The sequence below is a fragment of the Amblyomma maculatum genome, chromosome 8 (genome assembly GCF_055883805.1).
Source record: "Amblyomma maculatum isolate TAMU_Amacu chromosome 8, ASM5588380v1, whole genome shotgun sequence".
NCBI lineage: Eukaryota > Metazoa > Arthropoda > Arachnida > Ixodida > Ixodidae > Amblyomma > Amblyomma maculatum.
In genome coordinates, this window is record NC_139351.1 from 86,034,340 (window position 1) to 86,060,697 (window position 26,358).

At 42.5% G+C, this 26,358-nt stretch overlaps 1 protein-coding gene across 1 annotated transcript in view; it reads left to right on the forward strand.

The window, feature by feature from the left end:
- Positions 1-14,089: 14,089 nt before the first annotated feature.
- Positions 14,090-26,358, forward strand: part of LOC146181698 (uncharacterized) — a 74,774-nt gene continuing 62,505 nt past the window's right edge. The window contains exons 1-4 of the mRNA XM_084575833.1: positions 14,090-14,395; positions 16,585-16,710; positions 19,875-20,027; positions 23,007-23,614. Of these exons, the coding sequence (XP_084431959.1) occupies positions 14,254-14,395; positions 16,585-16,710; positions 19,875-20,027; positions 23,007-23,614 (1,029 nt within the window). The 5' untranslated portion in view covers positions 14,090-14,253. The remainder of the gene's footprint in view (positions 14,396-16,584; positions 16,711-19,874; positions 20,028-23,006; positions 23,615-26,358) is intronic.

Below are 26,358 nucleotides of genomic sequence, written 5' to 3' on the forward strand. Positions count from 1 at the left end.
TCGTTTCAAAGCTGCGCGGCCGTTCAGTCGGATCACGCTAACCTCGAGCATGCGGGGGTTTAAACTACATGTACACAACGACAAGAAAAAGATGCAGGCTAAGCACTTTGGTCTAGTCTTCCCCTAAATACCAAATAACATTGCTGTTCACAGAGAATTCGGATCATTCGCGCTTCCGGCTTTCCGGTTGTGTACTCTTGCGGTGCGGTACAGTAGGTCTTCGCCTCGACGAGTCGATGTGCAGCTCGCCGCAGTAGCAGCGCAGGCCTCTAGTAGATTCGGCATGCCTTGTGCCATGGCTCTGAGGTAGAATTTAAACGAAGAATTTAGCTAGAAACATCCTGTTTCCTCGGTCTGCATGTGAGGAACGAGCATAATGCCATTTCACATACATACTTCGGACTGCCGAATGTTCTGCACGGCGAGGTGTGTGTGTGTTGTGCCGGCGCTAGATCTTCGGAGGTCGATGCAGGACCTAAGACAGCGTAAATGCTAAGAATAGCTCGCTCGCATTACGGGCAGATCGAGGTGATAGTTTAGTGCGAAGCGAAAGCTGCTCGTGAATGTGCGTATCTCGATGCCAGCTGGTGGAGCGGGTGCAGTACGTAGCATCGCCTGCAGCTATGTGCGTGACAGCGATGCTTGCCGTACACAACCCTATGTTAGAACGGATGCACTCTTCGTAGCACCTCATCGAGAGTCGCGGCTAGCTGATATCATAGAGGATAAGATTCATTCACGCATAGCAAGCGGAATGTGGCCGCGTTCGACGTGCATATAGCCATGAGCCTGTATATCGACGTCCGCCGTATCTTTACGAGAATCGAATGGATACGTCGGACGTACCTTTAGACACTTCGAAGTTGAAAACAGCATTTTCAAGCCTAAAGTTTGTTTTTCACTGCAGCACGTTGTGCCTCCACCTCCCCGATTCCCTCGGAAAGTGCATTTTCATGCGAACAGCGGACGACGCTGACGACGCGTTATCGCTTGCGATGACAGACGCGATACGGGAGGCCGAGATCGCCGAGGTTGATAAGGTCGGTACAGCAGGCACGCTTCAAACGCCGGCTCCTTACGTTGACGCGAAAGATACGCAGTTGGAAGTGGCAGCGCAGTCGGTCTAGTAGTGATGTAGCAGAAGCAGCACTAATAGAAGCGTCTCTGCGCCCGTTGACAACGCTTTTCGCTAACTTCGCGATTCGGACGGCATTCACAGAACGACGACGTATGCAGTGTTTTGAACTTCTTAGCGCGCATCGTGGCCGACCGTGCAATAATCCACAAAGTGCACATAACCGTTCAAAACACGCCACCAGAATTCGTAACGAGCGATGATCACGGCGATCTCAAAATGGTGAAACGTGGAGCGATTCAGCAAGCGTACAAAGAACGCCAGCTCAGTAGCAAGCCGGAGCAGACGACGCGCCGGGGAGGGGCTACCGCGTCAGCGCGCGCAGCAGCCAATAGCAGTCGCGCGATCCCCCGCGTTTTCACGAAGCGCGCGCTTTGTCCAATCACAGCCCGAATTCGAGACGCGGGAAGCTCAACAATCCCTGTGAGGCCCCAATCACAAGCGAGCCATGCTTCTGCTACGCCGCGGACGCCGCCGGCGAAGGCAATATGGAAAAGGGCAAGCATTCACAAACAAAGCAAGACCAAGATGGCGGCGCTCGGTTCAGCGGCAGAGAAATGGCGCGCGCGCGAAGTTTGGGTACTTTTGCCGTTCGCTCGCGACTCTGGGGCTGCCGCGCCCAGTTGTATATTTAATTTAAAGCAGTTCCACGATGAATTAGGCGTTTATAATTATAGGAAAGGTAGTTTATAACATATACAGCCGAGATATGTACTTTTTGAAAAGCCGACTTTTTCGCGATTTTTCGACTTTCAAAGCCCGCGTCCCCCCTTAAAGGCCCTATTGCTGAGAAAATTTGGGGGTGTCCGTGTTGCCAGCATTGCGAGGGAAAAATTGAGACCATACTTTTGGTGGGTGGTGACATGGCTGGGCTCTGAATTGCCAGCGGTTCCTGTGAGATGGAAGGCAAAGATAAAAATCAAACCCATCAGGATCTTCAAATCCAGGCAGGCACGTTAACGCTACCCGTAGGCAATGCAGGCACGTGTGCTGGGCTTGGTTAAAGCATGGTTTCATACCTGTGTAGGTCAGGTGGTCCTGCACATGTAATAGCTTATCGCTACGCTGATCATAGTTTATGACTGCCCTAATCAGTATGTGTAAGATAACATGCATATATTGGAGTCATGGTTAAGCAAGGATCGCAACATGCATGTGCACAAGGGTTCATAAAGGATGCTGCAGGCAGGGGCCATTAATGCTTGAAAAGTGTTGCCTTAGTGTCCCATATTTTTTCGTCCAGGTTTGTGATCTCAAAAATGACCTTCGGATTACAATCATGGCCATGCTGCATTTGGTTAAATGTGATATATGTGCTACTTGTGCTTCTCGAAGTCTTCTTTTGGGTAGTCCCTTTCTTAAAATGCTCTTCAGCTCCTGGGACTGCCCTACTCAAGTCGGATGTTTACATCGAGAAGCTGTAACGAGTGAGCAGGAAGCTTGTGCACCATTGGACTTTTTGGCAAAGAAACCATTGCAATCTGCTTTCAAATTGATTTTGGTCCTTATGTGAGAGCTTCCATGCTTTAAAAGAGCCTGTGCATGAACTAATCTCTTTCCAGGTGCACTTGGGGACCACCAGATTACTTTTGTTAACCACACGTTTGATTTTATGCACTATGTATTGCTTGTTGGATTGGCTCCATTTTCTTTTGCTTATGCAGCTCTTCTTCATATTGCAGGACGTTGGCCAATTTCAACAAGCCTATGTGTGCGATTGCCAGTGGAAGATCTATACAAATCAGCTATTGCCAGCTTTCTTATATTTATTACACTGATATTCATATACCTTAAAATGATACAGCCAGTGTTTTTCATGTCTGGTGTCTGGTGTTTGTGCTCAGTGTGGTATGTATTGAACCTTGTCCCTCGCAACAGCATAACCATATCGCCAAAAATGAAACTGTGGTGGAGCTTTGTTTCTGCATACTCAATGATAGACACTAACAAGACATTGTAGTCAGTTGATGAAGCTTTCACGATTTATTAAAAAGCCTGTGCATGAACTAATCTCTTTCCAGGTGCGCTTGGGGACCACCAGATTATGTTTGTTAACCACACGTTTGATTTTATGCACTATGTATTGCTTGTTGAATTGGCTCCATTTTCTTTTGCTTATGCAGCTCTTCTTCATATTGCAGGACGTTGGCCAATTTCAACAAGCCTACGTGTGCGATTGCCAGTGGAAGATCCATACAGATCAGCTATTGCCAGCTTTCTTATATTTATTACACTGATCTTCATACATCTTAAAATGATACAGCCAGTGTTTTTCGTGTCTGGTGTTTGTGCGCAGTGTGGTATGCATTAAACCTTGTCCCTCGCAACAGCATAGCCATATCACCAAAAATGAAACTGTGGTGGAGCTTTGTCTCTGCATACTCAATGATAAACACTAACGACATACTAGTCAGTTGATGAGGGCTCCAATTAGGATGAGAAATGTGCTTATGAAACAGGTAGCCATTGTGTGTTTATGCACTTTGTGCAGGCTTCCCCACCTTTAAGCGTAGTACATGAGTGTTCTATATGTACCTTGCCCTGCTATTCCATGTGGCTCTGTAACCGTGTGATTCAATTCTTGGTACTCGGTATTTCTATGTTCTTTTCTCAATTTTACCTGTACTTCCTTGTTAAAGTGGGATTTCAAAAGCAGTTACAGGTTGTTTTTTCATTCAGCTTTTAAAAGAAATTTTAACCTCTGCCATTTCAGCTGACGTAAAATAAAACTCATGGGTAAGGCAAATACAGTATAATGAAATCTCCTTAATTGTGAGAACCAGTCTATAGGAATTGATTTTTTGGTTCTGTCGACGTCAAATATACTGAATATGATCCTGTCAAATCAAACATCATATAGTTTTATCAAATTTTTAGTTGTTTTTGGGTGTGAATTGTGACAGACTATTATAGCATTTATTGATGTAATTTGTACTGAATTATTGAAATAATTGAGATTTAGTGTAGCTAATGGATGTTTATGTTTAATTGTGAACATAACATTTTTCACACTGCCAAAGTTGTTCCCATTGTGTGCATTTTGTTTGCAGCTTGGTGCAATCTGTTCCTGGTTTTAGCTTATAAGAGCTAGCCACATTCTGTTATTTTGAGCAGAGAAGTGTTGTCTTTGTGTCTAGTTTATCTTTTCATTTGATGTCAAAATTTTAAAATCTCTTGTCACATGTTAGTTGCTAAGATGTGAGTTTTTAAAGTTTTATCTAGAGCACCTTGCTTTGTTGTTATGATCAACCATTACTTCCAGCAGGCACAGAACTCAGCCCTATCACACAGTTCTGGAGACAGTGCACAAAATAGGAGCCTTAATTCACCAATGTAAAGACTTGATAACTCTATATTTGGGGACACTGCAGCTGTTTTTTAATACTGAAACTTCTGAGTACATTTGCAAGGTCTTGAAAGTTGGCTTCCAAGAAAAAAGTCTGCTGTTCTTTCTCTGTGGGCACTTTCTGGACATATTTCTTTAAGTGTGTGGTATAGGGGTCACAGAAGCGTATCGAATTTATTAGGCAGCAATAGGGAAGTCCAGGGTAGTGTAAACAAACGGCCTTGATCATGTGCACCTGTTCGGTTGGTCACGATGTCCCTCTATACTCTTGGCAGCATTGAGGGATCTGCATGTTGTGATGGCATGATCTATGTGTAGGCATCAAAATTGAAATTGGAAACTTTGTCTTGAATGTATTCCCCTTGAAGTAATGGCCGAGTAGTTAGGGGCACTCGTCTGCTGAACCCAAGGTCATGGGATCAAATCACAGCCGTGACGGCCACTTTTTGATGGAGGCAAAAAGCAAGGCACCCATGTGCTGTGTGATGTCGTGCATGAGAACTCTGCATGTGATCGAAATTTCCAGACTTCGGGACATTAAACACCATAAACAGAAACCCTAAACCAGATCGAAACTTATTGCCTTTAAGGTAAACCGGCTGAATCTGATGTTGAGCATGCTTTCAAAACTTTGAAGATTGCCTTTCACATCCATTCTGCCATATTTTACTGAGAATACTCTGGCTTTTTATGACGCAGGCATAGATGCAACATCTTCCAGGCTCGGCGAGCTTCCTGGACAAAGTTTGCATGCTGCTGAGCACTCTGCAGCAAGCTCTGTCGCAGCTTGTACTGACACGGAACAGGACTTGGAGGTACAAAAAGGCAAGCAGCGCCACCAGTGCAGCCAGTGTGGTAAAGCCTTCACGAGAAGACCTGACCTGAAAAGGCACCTTCGTATGCACACTGGCAAACATCCACAAGATCCACTATTGGCGCATGCTTGCACCCACTCCAGTGTTCATTCCTACCATTGTGGTTACTGTGGCAGGAAGTTTGCACAGAAGAGCAACTTCTTTAACCACAGCTGCGTCCACACAGGTGACTATCCCTACAAGTCTGATTACTGCCACATGAGATTTGCTAAAAGCAGGCTCCGTCACATTGACTCAGTCATTTTGGCACTACCAAATCCAAGTATGCGGCAACAAATTCTGGCAGCGGTGGCCGCTTTTCGATAGACTCAGAAAGCAGAGCGCCCGCATACTGTGCGATGTCAGTGCACATTAAAATCCCATCTGGTCGAAACTTCCGGAGGCCTCCACTAAGGTGTCTCTCACTGCCTGGGTCTCTTTGGGACGTTAAACCCTACAAACCAAATCAAGCCAGATTTGAAAAAAGCGTCTATTTAGTGTTTTACCTTTGTACACACAAAGTTGAGAAGCCGTTCCAGCACCAGTTGTGTTCCTTGACTTTTAATGGAAACCAACTCCTGACGAGGCATATGCGATATCAGAAAGGTGACAAACCATTCCATTACCAAATATATTCAAATGCGTTTTCAGAGAACTAAATGTTAAAATGTCACGAAAAAAATCATCCAGAAACCATAAATTAGGGAATATCTGCTGTCTTATGTCATTCTAAACCCTGAAAAGCTTTGCTGTATTTTTAGTGTCAGTGGTTATGCTTACCAGCTTTCCCATGTATTGACAAGTCTCCTGTACAAAAAAAGACCTTTAATTGGCCACAGTGTACCCTGGAACAGAGAATCTGTTTGGGAGCCTAAAACTCCATTCATTGATGAGGTCGAAATCATTGCTCGTGTGGGGAAGTAATGTTCTCATTGTAAGAGGTGTTCCCTCTACGATGTTAAAAGTAGTGTAACTAAAGCTGTTTTAATGCATATTGCATAGCATTGGCGGTCATTTCAAGCTCTGCGTCTGCGCATGCTAAAAGCAATCTCTCATGCTTGCTGAAGCTTTTGCTGCAATACGATGAGAAATTCTGCATTTCTTTTGGAGTGAATATTCTTTTTTTACCGTGCAGCAAGATATCCTGAACACAATGGGCATTTGTGATGTTGCTTTTCACGGATGTTTAATGTCTCAGAGCAGCTCAGCCTATGAGGAAAACTGTTGGGCAGGACTCCGGAAATTTGACCATTTGGGGTTATTTAGCGTGCACTGACATTGCACAGTACATAGGCGCTTTGCTTTTCGTCTCTATTCAAAACAGGCTGCTGCGGCCATGGTTGAACCTGCGCCCTTGGGTTCAATAGAGTGCCCTAACCACTGGGTCACTGTGGCGAGGCTTGTTACAATTTATTACCTGCTTTAAGAAGCTGTGCTGTGACATCACAGGCAATGTTTGGCTGGCAGCTGTCACTGTGTATTAACCACGCCTGTTGTGCCTTGGGCGGTGGGAGCTGGGAAATGTTTTTCCTTTTAGAGCATAGGCTCTGCTATACGGGGTGCAACTTCATATTTCACCTGGCTGGGACCAAATGACTTTGACCTTTTTAAGTATAGGTCTCCATCGAAAAGTGAGATGCTGCATCTTCCTTTCTCCAATGGCTAACTTGAACAAAAGGTATCTTTAAAATTTGCAAAATTAAAACATGCTGTTAAAGGCACTGTCGCATTTACTCATGAAGTGTGCATCCTCCTAGTTTAAACTGTCAAGCAATGTACGCGATCTTGCTAAACCATGCAAAACCATGCTTAACGGCTTTTGGTTGTGTCACTGGGTTCAAGCCATGCTTAAATTAATCCCTGCCATTCTTCCTTGATCATATTAATTTACGTATGCAGAACATTGGAGGTTCAATAGTACCTGCTCCCTGTAATAATCAGCTTACAAAAGTAGTGCATCTACATCTATAGCTATGCATACGATCTCTCATTCTCTGTGGTTCTCAAAAACTGCGGAGGAGCATCTAAGTGTCGCACGCACAGTGTCAGCTGCATGTTGTGGTTTTCTTTTTGTTTGTTTTTTCTTCTGTTGGAAACTGGATATGTTGAAGTTTGTTCCAGTTTTTTTTCAGCACCGGAAGTAGGTAACTGACCCACGTACGGTCTTGCATACAGTTGTGCTTGTCAATGGAAATATTAGGGTAGAGCATATGGTCTGCATACTGACTCAAGAGATGGAACTGTTGTTGAATTACTATTGCAGTAGACAGAAAACAAAATTTTTTTTAAATGCTTATTCATTAATACTTATATTTGTGTTGGAGAAAGCTGCATAATCATGTAGATGGCCTTAGTAGATAGATACATGTGATTTATTGATAGTAATGGCAGAAAGATTGGCTGGAATGATTAAAATTTGGCCTGCTGCTCTACACTGGTGAAGGCGAAGGGGAGACGAAAAAGGATCATGACGGGTGATGATGTGGTTTAAGTGTTTATTGCTAACCTACAAGTGAGCTGTATGGAGCTGAGTTAAGAGCAGAGTCAGTCAAATATGAATTTGTAAGCAGTGTTTAAAAGATATTGTTGATGTGACCTTCGATTTTTGTCACAAGCACTTATGCAGCTGTGTGCATATTGCAATGCGCATTTAGTTAGTACCCTGCAATTTTAATGTTCAGTCTAGGCGTATCACGGCCTTGGTTTTTCTCACTGCTCCTCACTACCTGTCAGAGTTTTCCTTGCATGTTGTCTGAGGTATGTTTTGTATGTTATTCTTAATTCCATCGAAATTTTATGCTAGTAGTAATACACTACGATGCTCTGAAGGATCTGAAGGACATACTATGAAGATTTAGATTCAGCACATCGATTTTTCTTTTTTCTTTGGATTATTGGATAACAAAAGATTTTCGTCGCTACCTCTTTTGACAAGCTTGCAAATAACTGAATTGCTTCATTGTTTTCTCTTTCATCTCTGTCGAAATTCATCAACAGTTCCTAAATTGCTTTGTCCACCAAAGCATGGATGCATGTGGCACGCTGACTGCGTAGCTGCATTGCCGAGAAGACGATGAAGCCTACAAAGCAAAATGGGGATGGTAGTGGCGGTAGTAATGGTGGCTTAGTAATATCCACTCCATCTGTTATCTAAAAGTTACCCTACAGGTGTTTGCTATGTGGCCTCTTCATAGGTGATGTGACATGCCGACATTTTTCTTTTTCTCAAGTAGTATTGGGAGTGGTAGGAAGTGAGATATATAGATAGCACAGGTATACTCGGGAGTGCCGGAGGTTTGTGTAGTGGCCCTTTAGAATCCGGTAATTTCTGATACAGGCCAACTTCAATTTGTCCTCAGTTTCACTTTAATAACGTGCCGGTAATAGCGTTATAAGTAAGCTATGGTACATACTGGTTTTATGTGCTTGTTTCTGATTAGAAGCCTTCAGAATTCACAAGAGGGACGTAGCTGCATCAACACATCATCAAAAGTTTTATATTGGTTAGCAATGTGTAATTTTGCCACATGGCTGATCTTGTGTCTCTGTAATTCTCTTTCATTATTCTGTACATGTTTGGATGGCATATGAACATATAAACACAAGAAATCATGGATCCATCCCCTAACCAGCCTGCTTCTGCAAATGTTGAGGACACCCCAGCTCTGCAACAGGAAGAGATGGTACAGTTGCTGGACCAGCCTGGCTCTATGGAAATTGCACGTATGTTCATTCAGACATGCTTCTTAACGTGCTTTTTTTACATTAATTGATGTGGAATGTGCATATCATGAAGGTGTGATGGTTCACATTGAAATGTAGGACCAGGTGTGGCCTTTAGCTTGATTTCCATGTCCGGTCATTGCTTTAAGTAAATCAGTTATTTGGTTTTGATGTTGAAATACAGAGCCTATTTGTGTGAACACATCAATGTAGAAAGTTTTGTATAGGAACCAAATTCTTTTTAAGACGAACCTAACAAAGATGGAATAGGCGTTGTTGGACTGTGGTTCTGGTGTGTGAAAAAGAGTATGGTTCTGTGGGGAGCTTTTAGAAAGCTGCATAAAACATACAAGGCGTACCTTGCTTTCACTTCATTTATTTTTCTATTTTGCAGTTGAAGCAGAATTGTAAGTTATCAATAAAAGGGTACCACGCACATAGAGACAAGGACGAGAAGGAAGGGACACAACAAGCACAGACTCGTGACTGATCTTAGCATGTGCACCTTTTATAAATTCACAGTATCATATTACAGATATGCACACCCCAAAAACTTGCCTTCATTTAAATCCAGTCTGATTGAAGGGTCACTCACACCACCTTCACCATTCTTGTTGATAAAGGACGTCTTGGTCAACTCGCATGCCACCTGGCCACGGCTCCTCGGAATCCTAGTATCTTCCGTGACAAAATGGTGTGCGAGTTGCCCAAGGCATTCCTTTTTTTTTTCTTTTTTTAATCAAGGAGGTTTAAAGCCTTTTAGCTAAGTTGCTGCATTGTTGTCACTTACATTTGAGTCAGAATTCGTCAACAGTTCCTGAATTGCTTTGCCCAACAAAGCATGGATGCTTGCGTCACGCTGACTCTGCACAGTTGTGCTAGCCTTTTAAAAATGCCTTTTTAAAAGCTAACCTTTTGACTTTACGTAAACAGCCTTAAGAGGAAAGCATTCCAATCTTTAAACATACTTAAGTACTGTCACAAAAGCACTGACGGTCAGACAGGGAACGTCTCTTACACATGCATCGTTTTGTTATAGGCTCTACCTTACGTTATGGAAGCATAGTGTATGGGTGAACGAGAGACCCTCTTATCTGAAACGCTTAGACCCACTACACAACGTGGGCTTGTCTCGCAGCTGGCACATATAGAACATCTTCCGTAAAAAACCTTTATGGAATTCTTTAGCCCCATATTGAAATAAATGAACCCCCTTCCTCCGCTCCTCCTGCAGAGAGGAGAACAATGCTTATGTGCGCGTATGCGCTGAAAATAAGGTCCGTGCCGAAACACCTCTTTTACCCTATAGTCACAAAGGGTCCATTAAAACACTGGCAATGAACCCCAAGCAGTCAGACCAATATTCCTTCATTTTGAACAGATGTGCCAGGAATTAAACGCACTTGATTCACTTCCAAATATTGCCCGAAGACCCAGTCTACTGCCCGCTGTGTGTGACTTCACATTAGCACACTTCTGCAAGAAACAAACACCACATGAACACATAGTACAAGAGTTCTTGGCATGGAATGAAAAATACAAAGATTACACAGCATTCTGTTGCGATGGGTGTAAAGAGTACGGTTGCTGGAATGTTCATCAATTTTCACTGCCGAATGTCATGCCATTTCTTTGCCAATAGAGAAAATATTACAGATAAGTATTGAAAACAGCATCATTTATACTGATTGTCCCAGCGTTATTACAGCACTAAATTATAGAAATGATACAGAACCTTTAATTTGAAGATATCATACATAATGTAATAGCTGCAGAAACATAGGGATATTCAGTTATATTTTGTTTGGTACCAAACCACGTTGGAGTCAGTGGCAATGAGAGAGCTGATGCATGTGCCACAGAAGCCCGTAATGCTAAAATATAGCTAGTCAACTTACCACGTGTGAATGTTGTAAAACTCGTTTAGAGAAAACTGGGTGGTGTCAAGTGGCAGGCTGCATGGAACAATGAAATAAAAACAAAAATACTACACCTTGTCAAACTGATTATTGAAGAATGAAAATCGTGCGGTCATCAAAAACGGTTCATTGCAGTCATTTAATGTCGTCTTTTTACCGGGCACACGCATCTGACGCATGGCTTCATTCTAAAGTAAGAAGACAAACCTCTATATGAAGGATGTGGAGATGAACCTACAGTAAATCTCGTCTTAGTTTTGTAAGTGCACCTCCTTCACTCCTCGAGACATACGGGGGGCGAGATGAGCTGCAAAGTGTGTGGTCGGGGCTTGTTAACTTTTTGCTTGTGTAATCATTCAGTTGTGGCCTACTATGAGACATAGCGCTGGGCTGTTCATCCCAACACTGCAGATTTTAGTTCTTGCATTGGCCAGGCAGACTGCTGCCTCAAAGAGTCCCAATCTTAAAATGCAGTACACATAAATACATAAAATTTGGTGCTGGCAGTGTCTTCTTCATTCACTGTAAGCGATGTAACTGCCTGTCAGTTCTTGAGGCAAGGGTGTTAAGAATGTAATGGAACTAGCATTGTGCACTCACTGCACATGTGTGCAGGCTTCTTAATTGAACAGCTAAGCATAACTAAGTAGAATGGTGGATGCATCAGCGTAACATTGCAGACTTTTGCCAGTTGAGTGTTCTTATTGTAGTGATTATTGATGTACCAGTTCTTCTAGTGGTTAACATTGCCTCTCTTTATTTTATTTTTTTTAGAAAGGATATTGGTAGACAATTGCTCTAGTTTTTATTCTTTGTAAAATCTAGTCAAGCCCACTTATAACAATATTGAAGTGCCACGAAAATATCCTTGTTATGACCAATAATTGTTATAACTAGGCTAAGCCGAAACAACAAGGAAAACATGAGAAACTTGAGAAAGTTTATTAAAGAGGAAGCAGCTTACACTTCTCACATATCTGCTGGCAAAATTACATAATCATTATTTTAACTGCTTCGCATCAATATTATTGACTGCAGGGCATCCAACTGCTGCACAAAGCTGACTGAAAGAATTTGAGCACAAAACGCTGTCCTGCAGGGTATTGACTATTCTTGGGACTTCATGATGTGGTTTGGCTGACAAGGGTGCAGTGTTTGCAAGTTTTTTCCTGCTCCAAATGTAATTGTTGTAACCAATAATCTACTGTTACAGCATTCTTATATGCAGGTTATTTTACCATAGAATGCATGGCAAAGTTGGCAGTGCTACGGATGTCCATTGTTATATCCAATATATTGTTCAAAGCGGTATTGTTATGAGTGGGTTTGACTTTATTCTATGGCTAACTTTGGCTACAGATATGTTTTTTGGAAGCAAAAGATTAATTTATTTGGGACAAAAAATGTTTAACACTTGACTGAAAACTACGCCATGAACATCTATTTGAAGTGCTTGATTACCTAGAATCTGCACTAAATATATGCATTAATGCATCGCATTTTCAAAATTAGGCAGTTTCACTGCGTCCTGTTCTAGCATATTCTGCGTTCTATTCTATATTCTGCGTTCTAGCATATTAGAGCTCTGCTTCTCCATTTTTTTCATTAGAGTCGAGTAATTTATTGTTACAGGCCAACATTTATATGTCCTTGATGTCACTTTAATGATAGTAATGTGGGGATATTGGCATTACGAAAAGGGACTAACGAAACGAGTTCTGCCTAAGTAGAGCACAACGCAGAGAGCTATGTAACGGAAAATAGTAGGTGTAGAGTTAAAAAGATGGGAACCGTGCAGAGTGAGTCGGATAAATAACTCGAGTTAATGACATGCTAGTGGAAATCAAGAGTGAGAATGGGCAGAGAACGTAATGCGAAGAGGGGATAACCGATGGTCGAAAAGGGTAACCAATTGGACACTTGTGGAAGGAAAGCGCAGCAGATGATGGCAGAATGTCAGGTAGATGGCTGAGGGGAAGAAGTTAGCAAGGGTCAAGGTATCCATGTGCTGTGCGGTGTCAGTGCACATTAAAGAGCTCCAGGAGGTCGGAATTTCTGTAGTCTTTCACTACGGCGTCTCTCATAGCCTGAGTTGCTATGGGACATTAAAACCCACAAACCAACCAAACCGACCAGCTTTGCTTCTGTAAGAGGTCGAGAATCCCAAGTAGCGGAGCATAGCAGTCAGGAAGGCATGCTGTCACTTAAACCGAGAGCAGTCACAAAGTATATGCCCAATCTTTTCATCACACCTGCAACGCTCACATGTTGGAGAGTCTACCATGGACGGGAGATGATGTCACTCCCAGCCACAGGCAACGCAACAGCATAGAATCACAGCAGGGGATGCCGATTTGTATTTGCTGTTGAAGTAAAGGGTCAAAGTGGTTCACACGGGCTGTCTAGCCTCCAGAGGTAGACTGTGACTGTACAGTCATGTTTCAGGCGAGCGTACCATTCAAAAAATTTATTTTATCATCATCATCATCAGCCTGACTATAACCACTGCAGGGCGAAGGCCTCTCCCATATTTCTCCAATTAACCCAGTTCTGTGCTAGCTGCATCCACTTGACCCCTGCGAACTTCTTAATCTCATCCGCCCACCTAACTTTCTGCCGCCCTCTGCTACGCTTTCCTTCCCTTGGAATCCAGTTTGTTACCATAAGCGACCATCGGTTATCCTCTCTTCGCACTACATGTCCTGCCCGTGCCCATTTCTTCTTGATTTCCACTAGAATGTCAGTAACTTGAGTTATTTCTCTGACCCACTCTGCACGCTTCCTATCTCTTAATGTTACCCCTACCATTTTTCATTCCATAGCCCTCTGCGTTGTCCTCAACTTAAGTAGAACCCTCTTGGTTAACCTCCACGTTTCAGCCCCATAGGTGAGTACAGGTAAGATGCAACTGTTGCATACTTTCCTCTTGAGTGATACCGGTAAGCTGCTAGTCATAATCTCCGAGTGCTTGCCAAATGCGCTCCATCCCAATCTTATTCTTCTTGTTATTTCCTTTTCATGGTCCGGATCTGCGGTTACTACCTGACCTAAGTACACATATTTGCCTGCTACTTCCAGTGCTTCGCTACCTAACGTAAACTGCTGTTCCTTCCCGAGGCTGTTGAACATTACCTCAGTCTTCTGCATATTGATTGTCAAGCCTACCTTTCTACTTTTCTTTTTGATCATATTGGTTAGTAATGTCGGAACGTGCCATTTGGCTAACCTTGTGTATCTTTATTTCTCCTCCCTTGGTTTCTGCATGTTGGACGACATATGAACATGCCAGTTGTGAGACAGGAAGCGATGGAACTATTTCCCCACCAGTGTGCTTCTACAGATGTTGAGGGTACTCCAGTTGCACAGCAGGAAGAGACGTTACATTTGCCGGATCAGCTTGGTTCTACGGACATTGCACGTATGTTCACTAAACAGGCCTTTGTTTTTCAAGTGTTTTTCACCTCAGTAAACGTGGAATGTGCAAGTCATGAAGGCGTTAATGGTGCATATTCAAAAGTTGCACCATGTGTGGCCTTCAGTGTGGCTTTAGTGTCACGTTGTATTATTCAAGTGATTCACTAATTCGGAAGTTGACATATCGAACCCAATTATGTGAACACATCATTGTGGAAAGTTTTGTATAGGAACCGAATTGTTTTTTAGACTGACCTTATAAATTTGAATAGGCATTGGACTGTGGTTTGAGCGTATGAGAAACAGCATGATTCCGGGTGAAGCTTTTATATAATATCGGAAAACGTAGTGCAGGGTGCATTTTGCTCTTTCTTCATTATTTTTCAGTTCTTCAAACTGAAGCAAAATACTGAGGTGTGAAGAAACATACTCTGGAGCAGGTAGCTATTTTTCGTGCATCTCCCATGATATTGCAAGCAGGCAGGTGATAAAGAGGACCAATCTCTTAAGTAATTGAGTAGGAGATGGAACGGAGACAACAATAAAGAGCTCAGTTTTCTCACTGCTGCACGCAATTATCTTTGCACCGTTTTTTTTTATATGTGAATGTACTTTTCCCTAAAACTCACTTAGTGGAGATGCAGGTTTTCCCTACCTCAATGGAAAACTAGAGTAGAAGCACCCTAGTGGACGCCAATTTATTCTCTCAGTAATAGCATATAAAGCCCCGTGGTGAGCTCTTGGACGTGGTGGATAGGCTAAAGTATTGACAGCAGTGTTACGTTGTAATTTTATAATGAGCATTATAACCATACAGTCCAGTTTGTAATCCCGCATAGGAAAAAATAGCGCAATATCTTGGTCACGAAGAAATAGATTTAATCTGTATTATTTACTGTGTGTTATTTATTATGGGTATGGACAACTCATTTTTGTAATCTTTTATTTAAACGCATGTATACTATTGTATTTACTCGCATAATGGACTAACTTTATTCAGGAAAAATTGATGTCAATTTGTGGGATGGGCATGCTACTTGAGAAAAACTAAACTTTTTTTTTAGAATCCAAGTAATCAAGAAAGCGTGTGCTTCGGATGTCTGATACAAGGTCCAGCTGGGACACACAATTCGCACTCGGATTTTGATCAAATCTTATCTCTTGTATATTCAAGAATTTGATGGCCCCTTGCCACAAGGCTGATGATAAAATGTCTGAATTTGATGAAGAGCACCAGTTGTTGAAGGCAACCGCAGGGAGTGCATTCAGCCTAATAGTTTACAAATATTTCTCAGTGTTTGCAGATATAAAAGAGTGTCAACACACCCATATGCAGTCACATTAGTCAGCAGGTTTCTTACCTCCTCAACACGGCCGTGACATACCTTATCAAAAACTTCTGGTGTGACAAAATGTCGACCCCGCCTGACAACATGCCGAACATCATCCGCCAGAACCAGCATTGAAGACAGTTCCTGTAATTTTTATTCTCTGTGAAAATCTATTCTGTGGATAACTTTGGCTGCAGTTGTATTTTACTGGAAGCAAAAGATTCATTTAATTATGAAAAAAGTATTTAATACTTGTTCCACCAAACAAATAATACTTAGGACTCCTACGCAGAAAACTATGCTGTGAACACCAATTTCAAGCGCTCATCGTTGCAACCTATCACTTAGGATCTGCACTAAATATATGCATTGTGATGTACTAGGCGACGATGAAGACAGAATAAAGCACGGCGTTCGAAAGAACAGCCGTGTCTCTGCTTGTTCTCCGTTACAGCGTTAATATACTGTATGCTCAGAACTGGGCAGCTTCAACGCCTTCTTTATTTAACTTTCTGGTCTTTTTTAGCAGATAACAGTTCTGCTTCAGCACCTTTATAGTTAGAATGTGGTAATTTGTCGATACAGGTTGACTTTTGTTTTGTTCTTGATGTCATTTTAGTAATAATAATGTGGGGATTCTTCCATTACAGCAAACGAGTGGCATTCACTGCATTTATGTGCTTGTTTCTTATTAGAAGACTTCAGAATTCACAAGAGAGACATACCTGCATCAGCATACTATCATAATATTATAATTTTCATTTTGGTTAGCGATGCATAAACTTGCGAAATGGCTGACCTTGTGTCTATGTAATTCTCTTCCCTTGTTCTGTGCATGTTGGATGGCATATGAACACACTAGTTGTGAAACTTGAACCAATGGAACGATTCGCCGACCAGCCCACTTCTACAGATGTTGAGGACACCCCAGTGTTGCAGCAGGAAGGGATGGCACACCTGGATCAGCCTGGTTCTACGGATATTGCAGGTATGTCCACTAAACGAGCCTTTCTTTCTTTCTTTCTTTCTTTTTTTTTTGTGGTTTTACACTTCAGTAGACGTCGAATGTACACATTATGAAGGTGGTAATAGTGGATCAAAAGTTGGACCACGTGTGGCCCTTCGCATGATTTCATTGTCACATTATTTTTTTAAGTAATGCAGTCATTAAGAAGTTGACATCTTGAACCTAATTAAAATAAAATAAAGAAACAAAAAATGCGCAGAATCTTGGATAAAGCTACAAGTAAATGCAAACATTGCGAGAAAAAAAAAATGTCTTCACAACAATATCTTGTGAATATCCTTTTACTGACATTTGACCGTCAAAAATCGCCTGGACGTCGCTAGAATATCCGCAAATGATATCGGACATTGTGATCATTTGTGGACATCATATGGATATCATTGGTTGTCTGGGGTGTGAGAATGTGGTGCAAAGGTTTGTATAGGGATGAAATTATGTTTGAGAATTGCTTCATAAGTTGGAATAGGCGTATACTTTGTTTCGAGAGTGTATAGAAAAGAGCGTGGTTTTGTGCGGAGCTTTTCTATAATATGGGACCACATAGTGCAAGGTGCATTTTGCATTTCATTCATTATTTATTGGTTATGCCAACTCAGCCAAAATACTGGGGTGAAAAACTGAACATAGTGTAGTGCAGGTAGCATTTGGCTACCTGCACTACAGTATGTTCGATAAAGCAGATGATAAAGAGGACCAATCTTTTAAAGTAATTGAGTAAGAAATGAATGAAGACATCAGTGAAGAGCTTACTTTTCTAGTTGCTGTATGCAGCTATCTCTGCACATCCATTTTTTTTTTATGTTTATGTATTTCTTCTGAAAACACAATTGTTGGAGGTGCAGGTTTTGCCCATCTGTGTCCACACAGATGGGCAAAGCGAGAGTAGAAGCACCCTAATGGACGCCAACTTATTCTCTCAGTCACATTATGAAGCCCCGTGGTGAGCAATGATGCCGACCATGCCTTCCATTGTTCTTGCCCACCGTCGTTAGGCTGCGACATTACTTTATCACAGACAGGTCTACATAGAAAATTAGCTCCACATTTACTTGCATATGAGTAGTTACAACCACTGGCGCCCAGCACTCATGGTCTCCAATGTAATATCCTATCCAAAAGGTAGCGCCCGAGTCTAGTACAAGGTTAATGAAGATATGTCCAGCTGGGACACATAACTCGCACTCAGATAAAATGTTATGTCTTGTATATTCCAGATATTTTGGCCCCTTGTGAAAAGCCTGATGATAAGATGTCTGGATTGGGCAAAGAGGACCACTTGCTGAAAGGAACTGCAAGCAGTGCCTTCATCCTAGTAGCTTAAAACAATTGCTTAATGGTGGAAGATTTAAAACACAGCCAAATGCCATCTAACCTAACAATCTAGCCTAGCCTAGCCTAACCCTAGCTTCGCCTAGCCTAGCCTGAATAGACCTACCTTCTCAATTTGGCCATGTCTGACAAAATGTCCACCTCGCCTGAAATATGACCAACATCATCCGCCTGGAACTAGAGGCCCTGCCTTGTACAGCCATATGATGCTGACCATGAGCTTTCCGCCATCCCTCCAGTCCAAGGTTTCATCCGTCGAATTCACTGACGTCTCCAGCCTTTCGCATTCATCGTTCCTTCACATGTAGCTCATGTTTGTGCAATCACTGGTGGATAACTTCATCACATAGCTCCACATCAGCATAACCCTAGTGGACACTCAATGACATACATTTTCTTCCACTGTCCTCATGTTGACTGCATCACTGGTGGCTGTTATAGCCACTGGTTCAGTTCTTACACGTCCCTTTTTCCCAGCTCACCCATTACCAAAGAAGGTCCCTGTGATTTCTCTGTACTCTATCAGGCAGCCACATTTGCTACTGCACGTTGCTTTTTGTGCTGCAGTTTCTGCAGTTTTTGTAAACACCTTCCTTTCTTTACGCATTGTGGTTCTGCTGCAATCATCAAATTTTTTTGTTTGAAGCTATTAGCAAAGTTGTGGCTTTGTTTTTGCAGTGTTGGCAGGTAACATGCGACTAAATGTTTTAGAAGCCATTCTGCCTACTGTCGATTGCAGATTTTAGTTGGTAAATTTTATCCCTTGTCTGGCAGACAGCATCCCCTGTTATCTATGTCATTTGGTTCAGCATAATGAGGGATTATCATTTTAAATCTCTCATTTAAAGTAGGGATACTGATTAATCTGCATGTCTTAAATGCTGATTTACTTAATTGCACATTGTTTATAGTACCAGGCAACATTCTTCCATCTTCTTGTGAATGAGTTAGTGGGTTTTTAATTATTATTTCTCTTTGAATGGCTCTTATGTATTCCTCCTTTAGGTTATACAGTGAAATCTCAAAAATTCGAACCTCAATAATTAGAATTTTTTGATAATTCCAACTACACTACTTGGCCCGGCAAAGCCCCATAGAATGCGAGTGTTCTCGCAACGCCACCATAGATGTATTCTAGGCATGATATAGTCGATGGAAACTCGGCGCCCGCCGACGTTTCCTCAGGCACGCTATTTAAATATGTTCTGAGTTGTCTTATTTCATTCAGCGCTAGCTACTCTAGTTGCGCAGATCGCATGTCTCTCTCGCGGTGTTCATCCCATGCCGACCATCAGCCTTTATGCATGTTCACATCCGGCCGAGTCAGCACTGTGCTGGTGACATTTTTGTTTGTGATGTTTTTGAGAGCTGAAACTCTATTGGATTCTTGGGCTTGGTAGCAGTGTTACCAGAGCAAGGTACGTGCTAAGGGTAGGGAGCAGGGAAGTACAGCTGTTAGAAGCGGAGGGGAGTTCTCGGAGCGGCGAGATAGGAAATTAGCAGTGAAATTAGGGGGGCGCTTGCTCGGAATTTTGCGGTAGGTTCATTATGGGAGTAATTGCGGTATTTAGGTAAGACCACAACACTGCACGGAGTAAGTCGTGGCTGTGAAGAAAAATGTAATTGATACAGAGTTTTTAGTGTACGAAATGTATAGAGGGTACCAGCTTTAATTTGTACATAACAGGCTTTTTACTTAGGTTCTTTACTTGAAGCTTGTGTCATTCATCAGTGACCAAATAGCATGGTTCAACTTTTGTCTCTTCTTTCCTTTTCTCTCTTTCTTGTTTTTCAAGTTGGATGGTGTATGAACGTGGCTGCTGTGAAACAGGAAGCGATGGAGCCGTTGATGTACCACTCTGCCTCTGCGGATATGATACACGCTCCAATTGTACAACAGGAAGGGATGGGAAAGATACCAGACCAGTCTGGTTCTACAGACACTGGATGTATGTTCATTAAAACATTGCTAAATTTATTTTTTACAGCCTTTACCACTATCGTAGATGAACGTGCGAGTTGGTTCAGCATGCTGGCTGCAAACCGCACTGCATACAACAATAGAGCCGAAGACAATGCTTTACAATGCCAGTGATTTTCAGCTAACGTTTCATGGAACAGTGCTTGCAAAATATTACAGACCACGAGCTGGATTCACAAAATGGATGCCAATGTCAACGCTTTGTAACTGCACAATCACCATCACTTCTATACTGTTGCACATTAAAGAGAATTGCTTTCAAGTTAGTGCCATGTCCATCAGCAAACTACTCACACACTCATCGCAAAGTTTCATAACTTTGTGCTTTAATAACTCTTCTGTCTTTCAGCCAACTGCTTTCTAGCATTATGGCATTTCTATATATGGGTTGACAGGGCCAGCCTCTGCATCAGATTCCAAGTTTGGCAGACTTGTAATCTGTTGTTAAGTACCAGGAAGCTTGGCTCATATAGCTGGCACCAAAAGTCCTCTCCATTCCATTGGCTTGTGGTTTCAGCTACATAGCACAAACGTCTTGTTGTCTAAATGACAGCCTGAGAGAACACCAGTGTACAACTTTACAACCTAGTCCGTCCATCTTGGAATCTGCTTAGAAAAGGCATCATTGTGCCACTAAAGCAGGGAAATGAGCAGGCATAAACAGGCTGTATACAAGAGAATATTGAAGCCCAAGAAGAAAGAAACTTAACAGTGACAGTGATCAGCCTTCTGGGGATTGGTAGCAGTGGTGTTGTTTAGCGTTTATGCTGACTGCTCTCCCTTCGCCTTTGTGACTTCACAGTGCTTCTTCTCAAACCTACTGGGGACATGAACTGAAAGAGAAGCAGTTATCATGCAATGACATCAGCTTTTACTTTGTGATTTCATCTCGTTATCTGTAGAAAATTGGTTCACAGGAATGGAAAGGCACAGTGTCTGTCACACTTGTTCTGTAGACACATTAACTGCATCATAAGGGAAGGGAGGAAGGTGGTAGTGAAAGGGGAAAGAAAGAAAGAGTGGCATAATTGAGGGCTCCAGAGTAACTTCGACCACCTGGACATCGCACAGCACACGGACGCCACTTCGTTTCACCTCCATTGAAACGCAGCTGCCCGCAATCGGAATCGAACCCAGCAGCAGCTGCGTGTCGATGGAGGGTATATGTATATATATTGCAAGCATTGTTCTATTAAACATCGGTTGAGAAACAGTGCCTTTGTGTGCAAAACCTTGTTTCCAAATTATTCATTTTGAGGTCGTTAAGTTGGATGTTTTTTTATGTGTTGCCATAACTGCCATGTGAAATTGCTTTGCTCATTTCATAACTGTCACATACTATGGGCCTTAAGCACGACCCGTAGCTGCGTTGATGCAGCTGAACACAGCAAGCATGCATAACTAAACTGCGTTCTCTTTATTGCTGCATTTCAAACCATATGTAAACAATTCCCAGCACAGTGTTGTTAGCTTCTTATCTAGTTGAGGGCACATCTACATCTCCCCTCTCCTTGAGAACTAACGCAGCCCTACAAACGTTTTTACAAGTTCTGCCTAACAGGTGGTACAACTCGCCTATTGCATCCATAGTATGAAGGAGCACTGAACAAGGGTAAGGGGGTACGCCTCAGTTCGCAGGTCGAGCCAACGTTTCGATAAGTCCACTTGTCTTCGTCGGGGCAAAGCGATCATCACTGGCAGGGGTTTAAATACACTTTTGCTACCGAAGAAGAAAAGCTAGGAAGGGGAAAGTGGGTGAGAAGAAAGTAGGTCATGGAGTGAAAAAAAAAAAAAAAAAACATTTCTTCAGTATGTATTTCTCAGCCTAGAACCAGGGATCCTGTGGCCTGCAAAAAAAGTAAAAACCAGGAAAAACTACAATACCAGGTAGATGATTAGTCGCCACTTAAGCGGGTTTGGTGCAGATACACCTTGCAAAGGGACAGGCTTTGCAAAGGGCCCTGATAAGGAATATAGCTAAGGGGGACAATTCTTAAAACTTTCTGCAAATGGGGTGGGGGGGGGGGGGGAGGAGAGAAATACAAAGTCACATCACAGGATATAACAGCACAGTGAGCCACAACTGACATGGAAAAAAAAAAATAAGTTCGAGGAGGACAAACTCAAGCAACAAGTGATAAGGAGGAAATGTGTTTGGAGAAACATATCCAGCTTATGCTATTGTGGAAGGGAATAGAGTGTACATGCATTCTGAATAAACTGTACAATTAACGCTATGTGGGATTGTTTTCCCCAATAGTTATGATGCAGAGGGAATATACTTAAGGGATTCTAAAGTTCTCTTAGATATATTTATTCCTGCTGGTTTCAATGTCCTAAATTTATAAATTAGATATGCCTCTCTATATTTTTTGTCCCCTGCAGATTTAAACCCTGACTGGAGAATATATAATTTAATTTTTTCGAACTTATGGTCTTTCTGATTGAAATGCTGGGAAACAGCTTTCGGGAGGTTTTTGCCTGTGTCTGCCTGATGTCCATTAAGCCTTATGTTCATTGGTTGCCCCGTCTTTCCGATGTACTATTTATGACAGAAGGAGCATTCTAGAAGGTAAGGTTTGAAGATATGCAGTTACAGCCTGATTTTATGTGAAAAATGAAATCGCTTGCATTACATTTAACCGTGGTGTCTTTTTGTATATGACTGCACGTCTTACATCTAGGTCGAGAGCAAGGGTGTGGTTGTTCCAACGCCCTGTGGCAGCGTTGAAGCAGCCGAGCGCATGAAGCGCCCGAAGCCAAACTGTGTCCTCCTTATTAGAGCCCTTCAAACCATGTATAAACAACTCCCAGCCACAGAGTTTTTAGCTTCCTATCTAGTTGAGGGCCAGCGCCCTGTACAATTACTACTTCCTCTAGTGGATAATAGGCTGTGACACGTTGTATACCACATTTTATTGACACCGTTCTCCATATATTGGTGCAGGCGCAGCCACCACACATCATGAGAGTGGAATGGAGCCTACGGAAGCTTCACGGGTTGGGACAGGCAGCTGTACTATGACTGCTGATCCCACCAGTTCATCTGAGAAGCAGTATCAGTGCAGCCATTGCAGCAAAGTCTTTAAAAATGCGTACTGTCTGATGATTCATGTGCGCACCCACTCTGGCGAACGTCCGCACCAGTGCCATTTTTGCTCCAAGAGGTTCAAACAAAAAGCCCACTTAAGGGCTCATCTCCGTAGTCACTCCAGTGACCGTCCATACAAGTGCGACTTTTGCGGGAAGAGCTTTAGTCTTCAGGACAGCCGGGATAAGCATTGCCACATCCACACGGGCTATCGACCATACCGGTGTGAAATTTGCAGCAAACGCTTTATAACCAGTAGCAACATGTATGTGCACCGTCGCATCCACACTGGTGAGAGGCCATACCACTGTCAGCTGTGCCCCATGACCTTTCTAGCTGGTGGCAGCCTCAAACGGCATTTACAGACTCATAAAGGCACGAAACCATTCAAGTGTCACTTTTGCGGAGAGGCATTCCGAGAGCAGGACGATTTGAAAGCCCACAAAAACGAAAACCACATTATTTCATGAATCATTGGTGGTTTGATGGGTATAATCCCATCAGAAACTAAATTTGTTTAATTTGCATCTCTCCAATGGTCATCCACTCCTTCACTATCTCTTTGTAATAATCCCATACCTACAAGTCCAAGCTACAATTATTAAAGAGTTGAATTGGACTGCACTCTTAAATTCCTTCCTCATTTAGACCATGTTGGAAAGAAAATTTCAAACGGAGTAAGAATTCTTTTGAGAGTGTGCCATGCATTTAACAGTCAAACACTCCTGGCTTTATATTTTGGATTCATTCACTTAAATTATTAGTTATTTCATGTTATGCTGGGATGCTAAAAATCTAGGCCACTTGCATTACTTGCAAATTTTGCAAAACCAGGCTATTAGAATAGCAAATTTCAGCTCACATTATTAAGGGCTCAAATACTATTACAAACCCATGGCATTATATCAGTGCATAACCTTGTTCAATTTACTCTTTGCGCTTCTTATTTAAAGAAATCAATAGCCTTTGCTGTGAAACACTGATGCATCACAGCTTTTTAGTAAATTGCTAATGTCACCAGATTTTTTTCACGCAATGATTACATGCTATCGAAGGTTTTAACGAATTATGGTTAAGAAAGTGTTTATTTTTCATTTGTTGCATTCAGGAATACACTCCCATCAGGTATGAAATTATCAGATACATAAATTTCTTTTTGTACTTCAGTGCCTTTTTATCTTTTACTTTACTCAGATGATGTTGCAGTGCACTGCACTCCTTTTTTTTTTATTTCCTGCATATTGTAGAATGTGAAATAGGCTGCTATTTAAATATATTATAATCTAAATTTTGTCTCATTATTTGTGCTTATGCAGTTGTTGCCTGTCTATCTTGTGTATTTATTTGTAAAGGAGGTCCCATTACAGTTTCTCACTTCGGGACCGCCTGCTGTATATACATATGTTGCATTATTTTGACGCACTAATAAAATATGACTGATGGCATGTGTTTTGACACTGCTTCATAATTTCGTGTATTAGTGATAGTGCGACCTTATTACTAAGTGTACAAGAAATAGGCAGCCATTGGCCGTCTAGTAAGGCTTGCATGCTAATACTGTACTGTGTAGAGAAATGGGTTGTATGAGAAAGCTGCTCTTAGGCGGCCGTTCCTGGCAATATGCGTAATGTGTGGGCAGCTGTAGTGTTGCCCAGGGTGCCACTCTTTCACAATTGCCACTGACCAAACTAGGATGCAAAGCTCTGCTCACCCTTGAGCCATGCTGACCATTGACGTCTGAGACAGTTTGGTGAATAGCAGTGTAGGGTTCCTGTAACACTATTGCTTCTTGCCCTTAAAAGTGAACCTTAAGTGTCCCACCAAATCTTGTTGCATCTGCAGAAAAAAAAAAGTGGGTTTTCTACCACTTTTTGCACTGAAAAACATAATAGATTGCACCACAGATGCATTGAGAATTAGCGCATTTAATTGTACTCATTGGTTTTCATAAAACTTTTTCTTATTTGCTGCTAGCTTTCATTCCTAATGTGGAAGCTGCCGAAATCGCACTATAATTCATCTTCTTGAAATTTTAGTCTTCCGAGTGACGCTGCCCAATTGGAAGCACTGTGGGAATGTGCCTTTTACAGAACTGATACATGCTTCTTGCTCCCTTCACTTACGAAAAAGAAGTCAGGCTTACTGAGACATAACAAGCTGCATTCAAATTTTGTAATTCGAACCTCGATAATTCGAATTTTCGGATAATTCGAACTACACTACTTGGTCCGGCCAAGCTCCAGAGAGATCTGTGTATAAAAAAGCCCGTTAATTGAAACGCGAGTCGGTTCCGCTACGGATAATTCGAACAACGCACCGCCGAGTCTGGACGGCTTGGCGCATATCACGCAGCAAAAAAAAAAGAAAAAAGAAACAATGAAGATTCTGTCTACTCCCCTTTATCCCCATCCATGGCCATGAGCCTTCCCATTCAATAAAGGACATTCAATCAATCAAACACCTCCGCGATCGGAAGGCATAGTTAAAGGCTACGCACATCCATAACCGGGACAAAAGATGGAACCAGGTAAAACCATGGAAAAGTGGGTAAAACTTAAATGGCGTCAGGACCGGCGTGGCGGCCGGTGGCGTTGGAGGTAGGGGACGGCGGCCGCGGCAGGTCAGTGCATGGCCGCGGCGGCGGCTGCCTGCTCTCTCTTCTGCGCAACCTCCGTAGCTCGGAACTAAATACTCGTTAATTCCAACCCTGTTAATTTGGAAATAGGGATAAGTACTTTCGGCGCGGTCACAGCCAACGCCCATGAAAAGCCATAATCTCGGACGGGCACTACGGGTTAAACTTTTTTTTTTGCGATAGCCATCCATCCTTCCAACCATATCAGTCATCGACGGAAGCACGCGAGTCAGCAATCACGACGCCTGCTTTTTACCACTGTTCGCTTCAAAAAGTCGCTTGCTGCTATCGCGCATTCCGATTGAGTGGCAGTAGGACGCGCCCGCCCCAGTCGCTCATAGCATGACAAAGCGAACGTACTGAAAAGGAGGCTTGCACAACCGGACAAGCGCGCTGGCCCTTTGCCAAGCTCGCTTCCCCCACCCTGACAGAGCTAAAGTCAAAAGATAAACACGCCGTTATCTGTTATCGCTGCGCAGCATCTTGGCCCACTGCCAAATGTGTTGTGGACCGTGACGGCGCGAAACGGAAGGACGCGCTAACGACTGACGCCTTTACACACACACACACACA